Genomic DNA, 20,824 nt, shown 5'->3' on the forward strand with positions numbered 1-20,824 from the left:
AATGTTAGTCTCCAGTCTCGTAAGAAGGACAACACATTCCTGATCGAGCACCTCAGTGGGTCTTTCTCATTGAGAGAGACACCAGGACGAGAAGAGGCGCCGTCTAGAGGCGTGTAACCGCCTAGTAGATGGGGCCCTAGCCTGGGTGATGGTCTCCGCCATACAGGGGGAGTAGCGAACTCAGGATCTTCTCGTCCTGTCTAGAGACCAGACATGGGTGTTCCAGAGGTGTAGCGTACATCACGAGCGAAGGCTCTGAAGAACAAAAGGTAAATGAATTCTGCACGCCGGCTTCATTTTATACCGGACATCCGGGGGCGGAGACCGGCATGCAAATTTCATTCGCCAAATTTCATTGGCCTTTTCTATAGTAGTTAGAGTTGATTGGTTCTCAAGGGCGAACCCCATCTGTTGTTCTCGACACAGCGTCGAGAGACTGACAGAAAGGGAACTCATTTTCATTATGTGTTTGTTCTTTATTCCTTTAGTTTGCTCTTTTGGAGAAGATCTTCAAAGTCTACAACATGATAACTCCGCTTATGATCTATGCTCAAAATTTTAAGAGACAGGTACCCTTAACTTGAAATCGCCATTAAAATTGTTTTATGTTACATAAAATTTTATCTATGTCTTAATTATGGAATGGACTAAATATGCACTTATTTTTATAAGTAAAATATTTTATACAAATGTTATCATTCCGTATCATTCACAGTTTCGCGTTTTTCAATGGTGTCCCACACAAACGGATTACCTATCCCACATTTAGTTTGTTGGGTGGTGGTCACCCTACCCACAGCCCCATCTCAAAGAAAATTCACCAGGCGCCAATGTTGTTTTGGTTAAACAATGGTTTAACAAAATAAAAAGATAGTTCCAAAAAAAAAGCTAACAAACAAAATTCATTAAATTTGTCTGCTTTATTATTGTCACATTTTTACATTTTGCAAAAGAGCCCTTAACCAGAAAGCATGAAAACTGCAAGATGAGGAAAAATCTTAGCTTTCAAGGACCATGTCAATTTAATGTGATTTGGACGTTATACTCCAAGTGTGCCATATAAAAGGATCAGTGTCTGTGAGATCTTTTATGATAACTTTTGTGAACATTTGTTTAATCAAGGAAATTCTGGCATTTACATTAAAAAAATGCAGTCTGTCACTTTCCTGTTTGTTTTATTTCATATTTTATCTCATCTCAAATTTTATTTAATTTTTTCCAGCTTTCCTTTGCCCGACATTGTGGTGCCATAATCAGACAAGTACCAAAAACCAAAAAAGACAAAATGGTTAAAACTTAACCTATTGTATCTTTAAAGGTCATAAACGCATTTTGACATAGAAAAATATGTATCTCTCAGCATATTGTGAAAAGACAGCCATAAATAATCAATTTGTAATTTAAATTCCTCAACGTATCTATACATTTGTTGATGTATGCATTCGATATTTTCTGGAGACCAGCTCATACTTAAACTTTAAGGCCATTACCAGCAGCATAAGGAATACATAATAAAATATTGTTCAGAGAAGGAACAAAACAAACATTATGTGTCTTATGTAAAACTGCCCATGTCAACCATCACACGCTTTGAGTTTATCTTGACTGTCCGTACAGATGGTCGGTTGAGTCCCAAAACTGTTGCATCTAAATTCTTTGTTCGCTTATTAAAGCATGCAAATATAGGGTATCTGCGCACTGGTACTTCAAGTTCAACTCAAGGCCTGCACAAACAGCTGTTGTTCTTCATAATGGAATACACCCCTTCTGCTTTGGCTCTCTCTGCCTCTAGTCCTCTATGTGCATGAAAGTTTTGACAGTCCATCATATTCCTTCACTGTTCTACCTCTCAGCATGGATCTTGTATCGAAGGACAAAGTAGGCAATGAGACGAAGTGACACAAAGAAGATGCCCAGCACGATAAAATCCAGGTAGAGCTTGGCATCTTCAACGTCCAGCTCCTTCAGAATAGCATCTGATTTCTGAAAGTGGCACGTCTCATCTTTGTCACAGTGCAAGTCTTCACGGTCAAGCCCGTAAATGGATAAAATGACTCCTTCAAAACCATATCTGAAAGTCATAAAACATCTACTTTAGAAGAAGACCACTGAAAACATTACATATTGTTTTCTTTTTTTAAAGCTGCTTGCTATTTGACAAACAAGTTAATACCCAAATAGATCACAGAATCCACTATATCAAACTGCTAAAGCTTTTTGATGTTGGTGCCGTTATTATCCAATCAAAAGTAATCACTTCCTGGTGGATGATGCCATTACAAAATGTGAAACACTTATAATATCATATTGCATTATTGGTTGTTAGTGCTGCCTGTGCAGCAATGTTATTTTAGTTTACTAAAACTAAAACTCTGAAAACGTTTCTGTTCGTTGAAATAAAATAAAAAATTGACCTCACACGATTGGAAAAACTTAAAATAAATGAAACATGTAAATGTTACCTTAAAAATAAACTGAAATACATTTAAAGCACTAAAATTATAATAATAAACAAATAATTATAGAATGACACAAGCATATAATAAAATGGCTAAAACTTGATCTAAAATTAACATAAAAACTAAAAATCTAAAATATTAATAAAACTAAAATCAAAAGTAAAATAACAAAATATTTAACTAAAACTTAAATAAATAATAAAAAATGCTGTGCAGTGTGGGACATATCTCCTAAAACAACATTTACGAAATGTAGCTAAAAACAATTTTTTTTCTTTAAAAAAACATTTCCTGTTTATATCATGCACAAGATAAATAAAATATAGGTCAAATGTTGTTTTCACTTTGGTAATGTTCATGTTTCTAAGTAGTGCTCTTTCAACCAAATACAATCAAATATGGTACATTTAACAGTTATTAAAAGGAGACATCACATGAAACCCCCACTTTTTCTGTGTTTAGGTGCTATGATCGGGCCCCTGGTGCATCTAGCAACCCAGAATACGTGAAAATAAGAACCCAGTAAATTTCTTTTGATGTGCCATTCCCTGCAAGCATGTGAGAAATCGAGTCGATCAGATTTCGCTCCGGTTGTGATGTCCAAAGACATTGATTTATTAATTCTTTTGTAAGTTAAATCTGCATGTTTGCAAGAATCACTTCAAACCGAGTACTTCAACCTGGGACAGCACAAGCAGGATTAGCTTCAAAGTTGTTCCTCAAGAGGGATCAAGACCGACTGAACGAGACAAAACTGTATATATGTGCAGATCGACACTTGTGTTAAACTGTATGAATGTTGATACATTATATGTGTTAATATGATTAACTGCGGCAAGCTGTTTGTTTTGCTAATGAACACGGCGAACACTGCAGGTGTTTTAAACGTCTCTAATCATTCGTGCTTATGATGAAAAATCATTCACAGCTCACTAGTTATTCTGTCACGTTGTGTGTGTAACATTATAACTTGTCAATGACAAGCGCTTAAATCGACGTTATTCCGCTGAGATCTGCAGGTGGTGAGCAATGGTGCGCAATCCGTGGATTTTAGGCAAACATTCAAGCCCAACTTGCGCTGTTTGCTATGACGGATTTTTTTAGTCTCCGGACGAATGTTTTGAGACGTTTAAGACGAAACTAACCGCAGAGGAATTCAGGAAACACAATTTAGCTAAACCATTGCCATGGCAGTACTACGCGTGTGTTGAAAAGTCGGACGGAAGGGGGTGGGGTCCGCTGTTACTCATTATCATTTAAAGAGACATTCACTAAAACATTTAGCTGTTCTTGAACTGGCAAGAAGGGATTTGTTTACACAGCCAATGAGTGTTTTTAAGCAAAACATGTTCCAGTCAATTTATGAAGACCTTAGTAAATCATACCAACTTGTTGAAAGTGGTCGTATGAGGAGACCTTTAAGTTTTTTTCCTGACACAGTGGATGCCGTACCTGACGTAAGAAATGTATGATATCCACTGGAGGTATTTTGGAATGGTGTCAAAACTGACAAAGAAGCCTGAAAAGAGTAGCACTGGAATGGCAGTGACCGGACCAACAAAGGTTGCTACCTGTCAATGAAACAATAAAAACGGACATTTGCAACAATTTTCCCAAAATGAAAATTAAACAATATATATTTTGTAGAAAGACAAATGCACAGGTATTTACTTGTAATGATGTAGACGCTGCCCCTATCAGCAGTCCGAGTGACTGTGCCACAAGGGAAGTGAGCGTCCCTAAAGCCAGGAAAAGAATGAAGCGAACAGCATCTGACGGCTGAGACGTCATCCAGTACACAATGCTGCAGTAAGCCACAGGGAACACAATCTGTAAGATATCAAAGACGATTCATTTTAGCCGTTTAACCCATAACAACATTAATTATTTGCTTCATCAAGTTTTTCAAATATCAATTCATTCAGTGACAGGGTTCAAATAAATTAATTCGCTAGTTAAAATGTATTTAGATTTCTATTTTCTAGGTTGAAAACAATCCCAGGCTTTGTACCCCACTGTATCTAAGTTTTTGTTCATATTTCTACCATATTATTATAATATTATATAAAATAGAATATAACTTTATTGTTATTATATATTTCGATACTTATTATAATAATTCAAGTAGAAATACTGTTGTTGTTAGAAACGCAAATTCCTGTAATGTTACTACAGGCATGGCTAAACCGATCAAAGGGTCGAAGCAAATCCACTTTGAGCTCCAACAACAAACCGAATGTAGTGATTCCCCTGCTCTCTCTGTCCTCTTTTTATCCTGTTAGGTGTTAGTACGAGAAAACATTAACCTAAATCTCATTTTACGTTCAATACTATTAATAGATCTGGGATATTATCATAGACATTGTTTATTAGAAGGCAGTGTCTGCATGTGCTGTACTATGATCCTCATGTTGTGTAAACTGACAAAAGTGCTTAACAATTGTGCTTCAAATTGTTCATGAGTTGTAACAAGCAAACATAACAGCACAGTGGGAAACCTCTTGTTTATTTGTTTCGCATGAAGAGTCCTGTTACCTGAAATGGGACATCCGCCATTGTTTTGGCTAAGTAATACGCCTTCAGGCTGTACCAGTAATTCAGATGTTCTCTTAAAAAGACGCCCATCTCAAGGGGAACTACAGTGACAAAAAAAGAGAGAAGAAACCATGCATTGTAGCAAGTTGTTTTCCTGAGTCATCATAGTACTGAAATAGTTTACCAAACAATGTGCTACAAAGTTTTTTTTTGCATTAAGAATAAAATGGAACCGAATACAAATGGAAAATTATAAATGAAAACACGTCACACTTACAGGTGAGAACTGTGGGCATCAAAGCTGCAAACATGAGGAACAACATGGAGAAGAACAGAAAGCCAGAGTTGCTTAGAACTTTCTTGGCCTCGTTTCCAATTCCCATGTACAAAAGACCAATCAGTATTCCAATCCCAAGATGAGAGATTATGCGTAAGTGGGTCAAAACCTAAAACAGACCATTTCCAAATCAGCACAGTATACTGTATATACATCCTTTTAATGTGAATAGTATGAAAGATACGTAATGTTGTGTGTTTATTTATTTTGGAGCTATACTTAAATTCCAGACCGTGCTAGTATTATTAAAAAGGATAATGCTAATAACAGTGTGGGGAATAATGCACTGCTGTGTGTTGTCCTCTAGGTGGCAGCGCTGCTTACTGAATCCCTCATGATGCTTAGAAAGGTTCTCTTGAAGAGGATGCAGAACTGCGTTAGGCAGCTGGCCGAGAAACTATGGCAACCCTCAGATGTGGTGCAGTCCTAAAGATAACAAAAACAATATTACAGAACAATGACAGTGTTAGTGCAATGTTACGATTTAATAACAGAATACATATGTAAAATAAAGGCATTGGGCTATATCATTTACTTCATCAGGCGGTCTGTGCCACAGGAAGGGGTTATGGACCCCGTTAACGTTCATTTCACTCTTGTAGTCTTTCTCATACTTTTGTTCCTGCACAGCCTTCACTAGCCGAGCCGTCTGGTCACCGTACTCACCAGAGGCCACCTCCATGACTGGAAAAAATAATTCAAAAGTACGAAAATAACATGTTTTGCTTATTTGACAGGATCTGAGAGTAATGTCTTGCTAATGCCGAGTTGACAGATTTTTCTTTGCATTATGACATTATTTAAGATGAAGTAATTTGTAGTCCACTAGAGACACTGAACTGAATAGCGGGACAAAGAAATGGAATAGATTTCCAAAACAATTGCCTTGTCTTTCATTGGTTGGACAATCCTTAAAACAAATGCATGTCATTGGTTAAGCAAAATTTTATTTATAAAGTGCCCCCGTGTTTACTTTTTAAGGGAAATCAACCAGAAATTATTATATCGTATATCATGTTTATACTATACATTATACAAAGTTACTGATCAACTGGCCAGTTTTATTTACTCACCAGACACATTTTCATTTACATATGGCACTTTGTCAGTGTTATTTTTGGACTCTGTGTACAGAGAGTGATGTTTTCTTACTGAAGTCTGCAGGGTTGTGATAGGTGGGGCAGTTGAGTCCCAGTTCTCTTAGATAAGGAATGAGGCTTGATACTCTTCCCCGGTATATACACTGACCCTGACTGAGGACATATAGCTAGAAAACACCAAGAGTGGGCTGTTAGACAAGAGACATCATTTTAAACTGTAAAAACTGTAAATACGTCTTTACAGAAGGACTAATATATAATGTTCACCTTATCAAAGAGTTCAAACACTTTGGCGCTAGGCTGGTGAATTGTGCATACGACCGTCCGACCCCCTTGAGCGAGAGCTTTCATAAGAGAGACCACCTGATAGCACGATGAGCTATCCAATCCACTTCAGGTGCGTATTGCAAAATAAAAAGGAAAATTACACAGTTAGCAGACATTGAACACACAAACGTGTTTAATATTATTTTAAAAGCTCTTTGTCTTAGCCGTGGTGCAGCAGTAACGCAGGTGTTCCTGATTCATCACAGCTGCTCCCATGAGAGCACAAGTTTAAAACTGGCCTGCATCAAGTTCCCATCCAGTTCACCTTTAATACCCTTAATAAATGTTATAATAATTAATTAATAAAGTAATTTTATATAATATGTATTTTTAACTTGGAGGATACCTGAATTTTGGCTAATCTACATACACTGAACAATATAAAAACATGGAACTGTCCTGTGTAACCGCACATAGCTCTGACATCATAAGGCTTTATGAATGATCATGATAATTGCATGCACTACTGTTACGTAAATTACAATTCTGTTTTGCCCTCTATGAAGGATATTCTGTTTATCCTTGTCTAAACATAGCAATTATGTAAATGAGATACCATTTTACGTCAAAACAATTTTAGCTTGTCCCTCTCCAAAGACTCAGAGAACCGTTTTTGTTCTTGGAGGAAAATCCCAGTGGAAGACAGTCAGAATTCCTCAGATGATAAGCTTAATAGAGTCCACAGAGACCAGATCACAACTGTCAAACCAAACCCCAACGGGAAGCTCGTAAGTGAATATGCGATTACATATCATTCACATTTTTTCTCTTTTCACACGATTAGAGTTATATTTTTGGCTCACATCATCGTGTGCCACTTGGAGGGGTCGAATTGATATGGTCCTTCTATGCATATCATTACACGTGTTCACATGCAGGAGGCTTACCTTGTGGGCTCATCGAAAAACATGACGGGTGGGTTGTTGACAAGCTCCAGAGCGATGGCGAGTCGTTTTCTTTGCCCCCCGGATAGGTTTGATGTACGGGTCTTGGCACATTCTAACAAGCCGAGTGCCGTCAGGATTTCTCTCACCTGAGCAGCAGAATAATACATGCAGAGGGCTTTTCAACGATCAATCACGACCAATCGCATCCAGAATAAAAGTTTGTGTTTACATAATATACTGTATGTCTGTGCATTGTGCATATTAGTTTTGTATTTATAAACAATACATATATAAATATATATCATATATATAATTTAAACTATATATAAATGTATACATGGAACTGTTTCTTAAATATAATATATATATAAATATATGTGTGTGTGTGTACAATATGTGTTTACAAATACAAAAGAACAGTGCCCTCTACTATTCTTGGCACCCTTGGAAAATTTGAGCAAAAAAGGCTGTAAAAATAAAACTGCATTGTTTCTCCTATGATCTTTAATTTTAAAAATCAACAATATTCAAGCATGTAATTATAGTAAAACAATTTGAAATGGGGGAATATAACATATTAATATTAAAAATATGTTTATCTTATACACCCTGGTCACAATTACTGGCACCCTTATGCCATTAATTCTTATGAGTAAACATCTCATATTCCCATTGAGTCAACCAAGGTGACTAGAAACATGATGTTGTCCAGTCATGACTTCTTGTTGCACAGTAGAATAAATATAAGTGACACAAAGCCCACCCCTTAAACATTATTACAATAGATAAATCCAAAGAATATAGTTGTTGTGCAATGATGTGCAATAAAGTTCTGTAGAGATACACAAAATACAAAATGGCTTAAAGGAAATAGTTAAAACATTAGAAAATCTCATTTCCAAAATCAGGGGAATGTCCAAGAAGTTTTAATGGACTGGAGATGTTGAATCATCTTGAAACAGGATGTGTGTCTATATTGTCTCAATGCACAACTAGGAGACAAATGTGAGTGGCAAAAGACTCTTCAAGTTACACAGATGGAAAATTGCAGTAGTCAGTTGAATTTTGGGGTCAGAAAGCATATAATAAAAATGAAGGAAAACTGCACCTCCACATCACAAGTTATTTGGGACATTGTTCAAGAAACAAATCTTCTGCTTTCATGCAGAAAAAAAACTCCACCATATTAATCTGTCATACTGGAACTTCAACCAGGACCGGGTTCTATGGCCATATGAAATGAAAAATTGTTGTTTTTTGGCAGCAATAACACAAGATAGGTTTGGTGCACACAGGGATAAAAAGTTACCTGTCCATAGTTAAATATGTCGCCATATCTTTATTGTTGTGAACCTATTTTTATGCTAGAGGTCCTGGACATCTTGTTCAGATTCAAATACAAACAAATGAAAAAATCTAAACCTGACTTGGTCTGCTAGATATATTATAATTGATCTTGGTTAGGTCTTCCATCAGCACACTGGTTCAAAATAAACATTGAAATCAACAAAAAATATGTAGTTGAACGCAAAATCAAGATCCTGCCTTACCCATCCCAGTTCCCTGATCTGAACACTATAGAAAATGAGTGGGATGGATTGAAGATAAAAGAGCACCAACATTTGAAAGATCGTAAAAGATACGGAATGAATGGACTCGGATGACTTGCCATATATTCTCAAACCTCGTCAGACATTAAAGAAAAGACTCATTTTCATGCAAATGGAGGTTGCAGAAAGTTTTGGATACAAGTGTCAGAATAATTTTGACCAGGGTGTAGTAGAGAAAACAAATGTTTTCATAATGTGTGATTCCCCCCACTTCAAATTGTTTTACTTTAATGAAATGTAAAAAAGCTGTGTGATTCTAAAAGCACAGCTTAAGTCAAATGCATAATGCATAATGTAAATCCACAAGTTTTTCAAAGCATGTTACGTAGTTGTATAGAAAGAATCCTTGTGAAATAATGTTTGAGGCGTACTGTGTGTAAGCACAAAGGTGCTAAAGATCAGGCTGCACACATGTAACTGGGTGGGAAGCTTCACACGCCTCTCACTTACCATTTCACGTCTGCCTTCATCCTTTTCCTGGAGTTTGAGATTAGCTGATACCTGAGGAGGGAGATTTAGAGCATGATGAGCATTAGCGGGCACAACTGAAGCAAACAGATTTACCTGAACTCAACAACACAACAACAGCGGCAATTACATGATACTTGTTCTACTGAACTCTGAGAGCTGATTATATCTCTCGGTTTTATTTCTGTCTTTTGAAGCCTCATTTTACATGATGTAACATTTGCCTGTTATTGGCTATGTTTTGCTATATAGAGTACTATATAGAGTTTACACCCTTTGGAAAGTATTACTTAAAACCTTATACTTAAGTACAATTAAGTAAATTTGACAAATAATATTATATTAAAAACAAGACTATTCCCAGGTGGTGCACAGGATAAACGTAAAATGACATTTATGTAATATAAATTATGTTATAGTTATTTTACACCTGAAACCTAAATCTGTAATCCATTTCTGCAATTGGACTTTTTTTACTTCATTTCTTAAAGAAAATTAAATATTAAAAGTAATAAGCAAGATTTCATAGATACACATATTTTTCACAGTGTATTATTTTTAATGAAGTACATAATTAATGTATAGTATTTAATAATAATGAAAATGTTGGTAACTGAACAATGGCGGTAACCATTCACTTCTATTGTGTAGTCACAAAACCAAATCAATGAGTACCGCCGAAGAAGGGTTACCAACATTCTTCAAAATATCTCAACTTGTATTCTACAGAAACAATAAAGTCATACAGGTTTGAAATGACAAGAGGGTCAATGATGACAGAATGTTCACCATGAACTATCAGTATGATTTATTCATTTAAACCGATAGACCACCCAAAAATGAAAATTCTGTCATCATTTAATCATCTTCTTGTCATTTCAAACCTGTATGACTTTCTTTCTTCCGCAGAACACAAAAGAAGATACTTTGAAGGAAGTCGGTAACTGAACAGCACCGGCACACATTCACTTCTATTGTATGGACACAAAACCAATGCAAGTCAATGGGTGCCAGGTAACGACATTCTTCAAAATATCTTATTTTGTGTTCTGCAGAAGAAAGCAAGCCATAGAGGTTAGAATTGTCACTTTTAGTTTTGTGCAATTTGACACAGTGCTACATATTATGAACTTTTCAATTTGTCACAACTCAAGTGCCACAGCCGCCAACATCTTTCAGTAATAGTATAAAATAAGCATTAATGAGCATAACATGCATTAACACCAGCCGGTCATGTAATTAATCAATGACATAATTTCAGCAGTCACGTACCATCATTGCTTCCTGTAAGGTGAGGTGTGGCAACAACATGTCATCCTGCATTATATAACAGGACACTTTCCGGAAAGACCGCAGATCTCTGGGCTGTCCATTTATGAGGATCTCACCCTTCATGCCTCTTTCCCTTTGGGATGAAACACAGCTTCAGATGTCTTTCGTTGTGTAAAGATAAACTTCCCTTTTTTAAGCTGTAATTGTATCCATTTCACAAATAGTAGGTCACTTTGCTTGAAATTCATTGATCAAAAAAATCACAAATCTATGAAATCTGAAGTACCTCCTAGAGACCCATCCAACTACTGTTAAACAATAAAGGGATTCTTCACCCAAAAATGAAAATTCTGTCAACATTTACTCACCTTCGAGTGGTTCCAAATCTGTATATATGTATTTGTTTTGATGAACACGGAGAAGGATATTTGGAAGAATGCTTAAAACCAGACAGATCTTGCCCCCTTTTACTCCCATAGTAGGAAAAAATACAAGGGTGGTCAAAAGTGCCCCAGAACTGTTTGCTGTCCTACGTTCTTCAAAATGTATTTTTTTCCGCTCAATAGAAGAAAAAAGATAAAGTATTTTTTTCTGTAGAGTGACAGAATCCCTTTGATAACTATAAATACTTTGCAAAATACAAACCTGTTCACTTATACAGTATAGGGGACATACGCATGACCATGTGTGGATCATGAACTTTAATATGATCATACTAACCTATATCCTGCCAGGATGTTCATTAGTGTAGACTTTCCGGCCCCTGAGGGTCCCATAATGGCCACCAAAGCACCGCTGGTGAAATTCCCAGAGATCCCTTTCAGAAGGGTCTTGTAACCTGATACAGAGGTAAAAAGAGAGAAATAAAGACCCTGTGAGAAACCTCCCACATTTCTGACAATGAGTACAATGAACGTCCTGAACTTTCCCTCTCAACATAATAAATCGTGCTTGCCAAACTTCTGTTCAAATTCCTCTGTTCGCATAATGACCACCTTGTAATTGCAGGTGGAAAGGAGCATTTGTTTTTGCTCATAGTTTGGTCTCTGACATTTTCCAGGTGAATGCACCTGTTTGTAGGTGCACACACCTTTGTTCTCAGTCCCACCTGACTCTTTGTTTCTCGTATAGCCATCAATCTGCCGCACACATACAGAAGCTATTTTGTGTAATAAAAAATTGTAAACAACTAAACAATCTGTTGGTCTCTAGACTAATATACAGCGGCTTCATAAATTATTTTGACACTTTTAGGGAAAATTTACCCCAAAATGAAAATGTTTTCATTATTTGTTCCCCTGTCATTCCAATCTTGTATTTTCTAATATTTCTTTCTTCTACAGCACACAAATGAATATATTTAAAAGAACGTTGCTAAAGAAACAACATTGCCCCAGTTTACTTTTATTGCGAGCGCACACAACCAATACATTTCTCAAAATACCTTCTTTTGTGTTACACAGAATAAAGTGAAGAAATGTATACATTTTTCATTTAGGAATAGATGTAGAGATTTAAGCTATTTACTCAGGTTTCAGACAAAAGTACAAAATGGCTAACACCCAATACAGCACACAAAGTCCATTTACAGAAGTCGTGCCACTCGGGGGCCATGTTTAAGAAGCCTCTTGGCCATGTTCTATCAATTTAACAGTCCTATCTCTTTAAATAGTGCAGATATAAAAAAAAAAACGCTGGCAAAAATCACAATTAAATTGCATGTTTTCGATCAATGATTCATCCTGATATTGACGGTAACATAACTTCGGTTTGCTAAGGTTTAATTGTGTTACAAATTTTGAGGATGACAGATTCCATTCCATTCCATTTTCTACCGCTTCTCCGAACTACCTCGGGTCACGGGGAGCCTGCGCCTATCTCAGGAGTCATCGGCATCAAGGCAGGATACACCCTGGATGGAGTGCCAACCCATCGCAGGGCACACACACTCACTCATTCACTCACGCACTCACACCCTACGGACAATTTTTCCAGAGATGCCAATCAACCTACCATGCATGTCTTTGGACCAGGGGAGGAAACCGGAGTACCCGGAGGAAACCCCCGAGGCACGGGGAGAACATGCAAACTCCACACACACAAGTCGGAAGCGGGAATCGAACCCCCAACCCTGGAGGTGTGAGGCGAACGTGCTAACCACTAAGGCACCGTGCCCCCGATGACAGATTGTAACCTGTTATTTATCTTGGGGCTGAGATGTTAATCCAGTTGATTGCAGTGGCTGCCATCTTAATTGGATTTGGAATCCAAGGGAGCAATGCACAAATTCTTCCGACCTTCACTATACTATTTTAGTACAGCGCTTCTCCTTCTACATGTGTGAACTATAGTAACCCCACAAACGGGTTCTCTACACAATTTCTAAAGAGGAATGATAGAGTGTAAAATGATAATAAGTAAAGTTCCTGTTTAGTCCACCTGATGTGCTGTACGTCAACAGAGAAGAGAGTAGCATCTGGTACCTTCTGGATGTTTCATCCATTACAATACAATGTATGCAAATCAAAATAACATTGCTCAGTGCCAAAACAAACGGAAACGTTTGTGACCAGCTAACATCTCACCACACAATATCAGCAATTTGCATCTATATGAGGTGGTGATCTGCATGAATTGTATGATCACATTCCTTTGAAGTAACGGTTAGGTTTAGGGTGCAGGGCTTCAGTATTGCGTGTTTGGGTATGATTCACATTGTACACATTCATACAAATTAGTCACTTCATAGTAGTTATGAATTCCTCTGAGATCAGGCTAGCCTTTTTTAGAAACCTCAGTTGAGGGAGGGCTTAAAACATATGACATCATGAGAATATTATTCAATCATAAAAGATCAACTGAGCTCAAAATAAGGAGGACTAACTGATTTTGTCTTTTGCATGCTTCTGTAGTCTGGACAAAGACATTCATTTCTGTTTCATTTTAACCCACACTTAAGGTAAAATGAGGCCTTGTCAGATTCTTTAATAGATTTCAAATGCTATTTAAAGCTTGACTCGCAAAAAAAAGGAAAAAGTTGTTTTAGACATTTCATGGCTGAAAGTGTTTTTTTCCAATGAATGAAGCGTCAACAAACACATGAACAGTGCAATGTAAAAGTGATCAAAATAAACAAAGAAAGCATCCAAACACTTTATTTTTTTTTATACATTTTCTGCAGTCAATACCAGAAGAAAACCACTAAGCACAATTGTTTTGCAATATATGTGCTTTCATAAGGGAACATAGTCCAGCAACTTACTGCCTCGCTGTTTTGTATTGTGCATAATTTCTTTTGGACAGGTGTTGTTAACAATATGGCGAAGTTGCTCTATTGTTACAACTTGGTTGTGACATAAATACATAACCTTCAGAAATGCTTGTCACAATGCTTGCCTGGTCCATGTGACGGTTTGCACACACTATATGACAAATGCACCTAAATGAACAGGTCTCTCAGGTGTCCGGCCTTGCAGGCAAGTTATTCAGTTTAAGTAGGCCTATGTCCTTAAAAGCATACATAAAGACTGAAAATACAGGTTAGTTCAGCTATAGTTTGTAGTTTGAGATTCAAGGTTCTGTAAAAGCTCAATGATGCTGTTGCAAGTGCATATGCTTGAAGTGTGTAAGATGCCTTGTGCCGAATTTTCAGTAAATAACTGTGGTGTTCTGGTCGTGACAAATGGGAACAGCTTAATTTCAACGTCTAAAACAGATGTCACCTGAAACCACATCAATCGGTTGTTTAGATATAACAAACATGAATTATTACTAATAATGTTATTAATATTTCAAATACATAATGCTACAGGCCCAAATAAAAAAACATGGATTTTAAGAACATTATGTTGTGCAATGTTTTGTTAACTTTTAAACTCTACAAATTATGAATTATAATATTTATATTATGCATAACAAAATTTTTAAATAAATATATGCAAGGAAAGAAAGTGAAAGATGTATGCAGAACCTACATGTTATTATAAAAGTAGGCATGTATCTTAATATCGTGTTTAAAAAATAGGTCCTCAGCATGATTAGGAAAAATGACAGGCTGTTGTGCTGAAAGACTAGACCTCAATTCTGGACAGTGACCCTTCAGGATTGTAGTTTAACACCCTGCATTAGTTTCCAGATCAAAAATGATACTATATGTTATTTGTGATTCCTAAAAGAGTATAATTTCATGAACAAATAGACAGTCTGGTATTACCTCTTAACCTATGGAAAATTATACCATTCCTTAAGCAAACAACCTACGTTTGAGATATACTGACATGTAACCTAGTGACAGCACCATATGTGTTCTCCACAACATCCCTCAGCAGCAGCCTTATCTTAGCACCACTGACAGTCTCATCTTGTTCCAGCTACGCAGAGAGGTTACTGGAGTTTACTGACCGATAGTAACCAGAATGAGAGGCTGCCGTCTCGCTCTCTTTCCTCTAAGTATGGATTACAGACATTTGTTGGACAGCCCAAAGACCCAGTTCCATTGCTATCAATGAGAGATGCACACGCCAAAGTTGACCGTCAATTTTCATTGCTTTTAAACATTTTTGGTGTAGTTTTAGTTACACCAAAGTATAGTTTACACGGTTTGCGAACATCAATATGGAATAACGAGCATGAATTGAAAAATACAAGTTAGCATTGCTTTTATATTAAAATTAATTTAATTAATTTAATTAGCATATTTAATTAAACTAATTTAATGCTTAAATTTAATTTAGGCTCATCTCCAATTGATAATAACACATCAATTGTAGAGGCCAGAGGCTCCAATTTTATCCTGTTTATCCTGATGCTCTATAAGATTTGATCCCTACGATGTCTGCAACTGCACAGCACAGCAGGATCAAACCAGACGAATTCACATCTGATCCTTTCTTTCAGTCTGGGAAAACATAGGTCAGAAAAAAGCGATGGCCTTCTAAGAGGAGTGAAGCAAAGTAAATAAGTGACGTGACCTGTACCGAGAGCCAGCTGGCTATGGGACTAGGACTACTGTATATTTCATGACAAGAACGTTGGAACGACCGTCACCTTTTGTAACTGACTTTTCACTGTAGTTTCTACATTTTAAACTGCATTTTATTCACAGATTGAACATTTTAACATACTTTCTTTCCTAGATTCATATGCAGAGACAACAATAAGTAAGCTAGGTTGAGTCCCCCAAGTGTAAACTTGATATAAAACATTACATTTCGGACTAAACAAGCTGACACAGCAACACATCAACCCATGCTGTAAGCTTAACACAGAGGTACCATCAAATTCTGCCACCATCACCAAACAAGCCAACTGAATTTGGTTTCACAAGTAATGCAGAAAAGACAAGCTTCAGTTTAAATGTGTTATACGGACCAACATTTCACATCACCAACATCTGCAAACTCGATGTAAAAATGTCAGCGCCTTCAGGGACTAAGCTATTTATTCTTCTTTGAGGAAGACTAGGTCACAGCAAATGAGCTTGGCCAACTTTGGAGCCACAGGGAGAGCGTAACAGAAACATGACCTGATATGTCATGCCTGAAATAATGAAGATGTAAAAAAAGGACCAATAACGACAGAACTGAACTTTGCCCTCTGCTCAGGCTCGGTAGCTGAGGACTGAGCATAATGCTGTTTCTAGATGAGTGTTGTGTCCAAATAACTTAAGCAAATTAAAATCCAGATGGTGAGCCAAAAAAGACATCACTACTCTTCAGAAAAACCTCTTAAGAGCAAAGCACATGCAAAGCTCAGGTGATGTTGACAGCTGGCCTGTAATACTGACATCTAATGAGGCATTTCATGTTAACCTCTTGTAAAAGGATGTTTTTAAACCAAAAAACTGAATTCAAAGCACTATGCATGACTAGTCACTTTCATTGTCTCATACTGTCTGTATTAAATAATGTCGAATTGTTGAAATTCACTCTTACAGTAGCAAAAAAGTGTAGCTATGAGGTTGTTAGAAAGCATTCCCAGCAAAGATATTAATATTAACAAGATGCACCACTGCTATTACGATGAAAGCCGAGTAATGCAACGCTAAATATGGCGACTTTAGTGAAGTAATTCCCGCCTGAAATACAGAGTTACAACACTCGATCTCGCCGCCTTGTGGTCAGGTGGTTCATGGAGCCCTCAAGAGTTCCAAACAAATCCGTGCTGTCAACCTAGTTGAATGGATTTTAGCGGGACACACAACAGCTACTATATTTGCATAAGTTTTGCTAAATATATAAGCACATTTTGTACACTGATTACTAGATTTATGGGGCAGCATTTTGTCAGCATTGGGGCAGCATTTTGTCAGTGGAGTAATAAAGAGTAATAAAGATAATATCTATGCTTGGTTGACAACATGAGCCATTTCTCCCAGACGTCATCGAGGTTCTCACATTTCAGTAAAAAAAGCACTATTAAATTAACATTTAACACTGCTTAAGACGTATAATCATTATAGTTCATCGTAGTCATTCTTACATTGAAATATAACGGCTACCTTTATAAAATAAAACCTGAAGTAATAAACCTTGATGACGTATGAGGTAGACAAATGTGACTCCCGGAAGAAATGGCTCATATGGTCATCCTAATCTATGCACATAAGATCTATGAATATAAGATTTGTCTGCCAACTCGTTAAAATGTATAAACATGCAGTTATTTCACCAACTATACAGTAAATGAGTGTGGGAGACACTGAAATTAATGAGAACGGATTCAGGGCAGTGTTTGGAACTACTGGTCACTCCATAACTCGTGTTACTTCCTCATTCCATTCTTACAATGGAGGTGTATGGCAGTGTCTTAACTCTGTATTTCAACGGTCCTGAAATGACATTGCCACAGATTTCTAAATTGATCTTAAGGCCTCACTTTATACCAATTTCACATCCTGGACCTGACAGTTCTTCAAAATAAATGAAATAAAATACTTAAACATGTAATTATTGTTGCATGCAAAAAATATTTTAAAACGGATGTAAAATAGTTCAGTTCACCCCAAAATAAAAATACTGTAATCATTTACTCACCCTTGAGTTGTTCCAAATCTGTATAAATGTCTTTGTTTTGATGAACACAGAGAAAGATTTTTGGAATGTTTGTAAAAAATCAGTCCTTGGCCAATATTGACCACAATGGAAGTAAAAAGTGCCCAACAAGTGTTTGCTTTCCAACATTCTTCCAAATTTTTACATTTTACAAAAATATTTTTCCTACTATGGTAGTCAATGTTTTCCAAGAACTGAATGGTTACAAGCATTCTTGGAAATATCTTTCTGTGTTCATCAGAGATTTGGAACTCGAAGCTGAGTAAATGATGACAGAATTAAATTTTTTGGGTGTATTGTTCCTTTTATAGTGCAACTTTTTTGTTGTTCACTTTCAAGCAATAATGTCATGTTACCTTTCTTTCTCCACCATTGGCCCTCGGGAACCGAATATGAGAGATCTTTGAAATCTATATTAACTGCTGGTCTGCGGGGAAGATACGAGAATCTCTGGGATTCTGTGAGGTTGTTTTCCACTTTTTTCAGGTGTCCGTGTAATAATGGCATCTGCTGACTGCCAGCGTGACTTGAGATCACTTCATCAATAGACACGCAGACACTTCTAGGGTCTAGCATAAGATCAGGAGGTCCATTTGTATTCTGAAGAAAGAAAAACAGAGGCGTGTGTTACGCCCTTAAGCAATTGGGAAACTCAAGACAGTTTTGTTTTGAAAAAAATAGGATACTTCCTAAGAAACTTTAAAGGTTCAGAAATAATAGCTGTGCAAAACAAAAATATAATTAACTTCATATGTGAATTGTGATATCTTTTATCATTAAAATATAAGCATACAAAGTATATGTGTAGGCTACTGTACAACTGTTGTCCACAGTTCTTTTCTGTATAAAATCCAGTAATTTCAAACAAAATAAATGCATTTAATTTTATTGAAATAAACATGTGTTTTTAAACCCAAAACTTTGTACTTGATTTGGGGACGTATAAGCAGATTAGTCAAACTTAGTAAACCATAGCTATGGGTAATTTAACCATAGTAAAACTTTTATTGGGGAATTGTACGCTAAATATAAAACAAGATGTAGGCTAATCCCTCTCGCTGTATAGCCACAGAGGACAGATGGGGTTACTATTGGACAAAGCTTATTCTAAGCTCAGGGAAAACAGTGATGACCAAATGTCAATGCGTTTGTCATATTGAAGATGTTGCGAGGGAATTCTGTTAAGTCACGTATTTATCACTTATGAAATAGCGCACATGTCAAAGTAAACGTCATAAAGGCGTTATTGGAATTTCAAAAGAAATATTTTTGTTAATGGTTAACATATTAGCCTACAAAAAAATGCAATAGAAAAGTCATTCGCTGACTCAAATATGTGGTATTTCGATGAAAAAGTGATGTCGGTAAGGTTACTCTAGTTCAGCTGCAGACAGATCATTTATTGATGAAATAGTGGGATTATAACACCTAGTCCTATTAAGCGAATTGAACATCCAGCTGTGGATTTTATTAATGAATTGTTTATGCCGTTTTTATTACGACTGTATGTAACCATATTTAAATAGGCCTCAATAATATCCAAAATGTAATAATCGTTTTAAAATACCATATAAATACCCTAATTAAAATGTCAAATGATGTATATATTTTTTCTAATATTTAAAGAATAACATAAATGAAAGTAGAAGTCAATGAAAAAAATCAGTCTTACCATTATGATAGAGTTGGTCACTGTATGGTTGACTGAAAAGGCTGCCATAAAACATGACATTCCTGTGAAATGTGTTGCGACTCAATCCGACTTCAGCCGCTGCAGTGGGATCTTGTGCATTTGTTTGGTCCTGAGCTGTCTCCTCGCGAACGTTCTTCTTGTTTACAAGCGCTACCTGCGTACCTGACGGTGACGTCACTGGCTGTGCAGCTGATGAGTTCTCGTCGGCGTATGATGATACTTCAAAGCCTGAAAAATCCTCAAGACTGGACTGGATCGTTTTGATCACCCCCTTTAACTGTGCGATGACAAACGTTCATCCAGCTGTCACCAGGAATGACAGTTGTTGAGTTTGCTAAATGTTGAGGCTTCTTGCATTAATAGGCGAATACAAATGAATGTAGGCTATAACTTATCTACATTTACTAACCACATGGTTTAAGGTTATAGCCTATTCTACACTTTAGTATCCACAGTTTTTTAGTAACTTGGGTCTCACTATGAATGTTATTTGTAGGTAAACTACAGAAACGTAAGTTTACCATAATAAAATCGTGTTTAATTTTAGTTTTTAAGGGAAACTCAACAAATAGGTTTCTTAGGTTTTATCAGGCTATACACAATAAAGAAAACAATAGGACACTTTCTGGTCCCCAGTTGTTAATGTAAAGACCTCTGAGCACCTGCTGAACTTGATGGGATGACGTCATCCACTAGTCATCAAAATAGTCCAACCTTTGAGGCCACCATTATGTACAAATTGACACGGAGTAGACCTATATCATTTCACTTCATAAACTCTATAAACTTAAACGTCTGATATAAATATGCGTTTCATTTAGCCCGTTTTACTAAACCAACAATGCAACATGCGCCAGGTTTAATACACACGCTCCCTCTGGTGGCTGCTCATTCAATGTAATATTTCAGTGCATGAGAGAGTGAACAACCCACATTTTCATTTTGTGTAAATCTATTTATAACCGAAAGGTAACAAATGAGCAGTATATGCTCAGTTAGGTAAGATTTTTTACCAAACATCTCTGACCGTTTTGAAACCAGTGGGTGTGTTGAAATGGATGTAGGTGGCTGGGTGTGTGTAGAA

At 36.7% G+C, this 20,824-nt stretch overlaps 1 protein-coding gene across 2 annotated transcripts; it reads right to left on the reverse strand.

Moving 5' to 3' along the window:
* Window positions 1-924: 924 nt before the first annotated feature.
* Window positions 925-20,046, reverse strand: abcg1 (ATP-binding cassette, sub-family G (WHITE), member 1). Of its 2 annotated transcripts, none has more exons than XM_056756801.1 (15): window positions 19,720-20,046; window positions 18,404-18,647; window positions 11,716-11,833; window positions 10,996-11,128; window positions 9,706-9,756; window positions 7,646-7,791; window positions 6,699-6,822; window positions 6,484-6,598; window positions 5,867-6,015; window positions 5,656-5,757; window positions 5,272-5,440; window positions 4,995-5,095; window positions 4,131-4,289; window positions 3,912-4,030; window positions 925-2,071 (listed from the first exon to the last, which is right to left on the reverse strand). In XM_056756801.1, exons 1-15 carry the CDS (start codon window positions 19,777-19,779, stop codon window positions 1,843-1,845), a joined length of 2,019 nt encoding a protein of 672 aa, XP_056612779.1. In that variant the 5' UTR covers window positions 19,780-20,046; the 3' UTR covers window positions 925-1,842. The 2 variants fall into 2 exon arrangements, with proteins under 2 accessions (XP_056612779.1, XP_056612780.1); XM_056756802.1 differs by having other exon boundaries at window positions 2,004-2,071; window positions 3,845-4,030.
* Window positions 20,047-20,824: the final 778 nt, after the last annotated feature.

The sequence above is a fragment of the Triplophysa dalaica genome, chromosome 9 (assembly GCF_015846415.1).
Source record: "Triplophysa dalaica isolate WHDGS20190420 chromosome 9, ASM1584641v1, whole genome shotgun sequence".
Taxonomy (NCBI): domain Eukaryota; kingdom Metazoa; phylum Chordata; class Actinopteri; order Cypriniformes; family Nemacheilidae; genus Triplophysa; species Triplophysa dalaica.

Coding starts and splice junctions, on each gene's coding strand:
- abcg1 (XM_056756801.1), bottom strand. CDS start 19,779: ATGTCATGTTTTATGGCAGCCTTTTCAGTCAACCATACAGTGACCAAC. Junction 6,016..6,483: donor TCACAACCCTGCAGACTTCA/GTAAGAAAACAT, acceptor TATTTTTTCCAG/TCATGGAGGTGGCCTCTGGT. Junction 4,031..4,130: donor CAGCGTCTACATCATTACAA/GTAAATACCTGT, acceptor TTTCATTGACAG/GTAGCAACCTTTGTTGGTCC.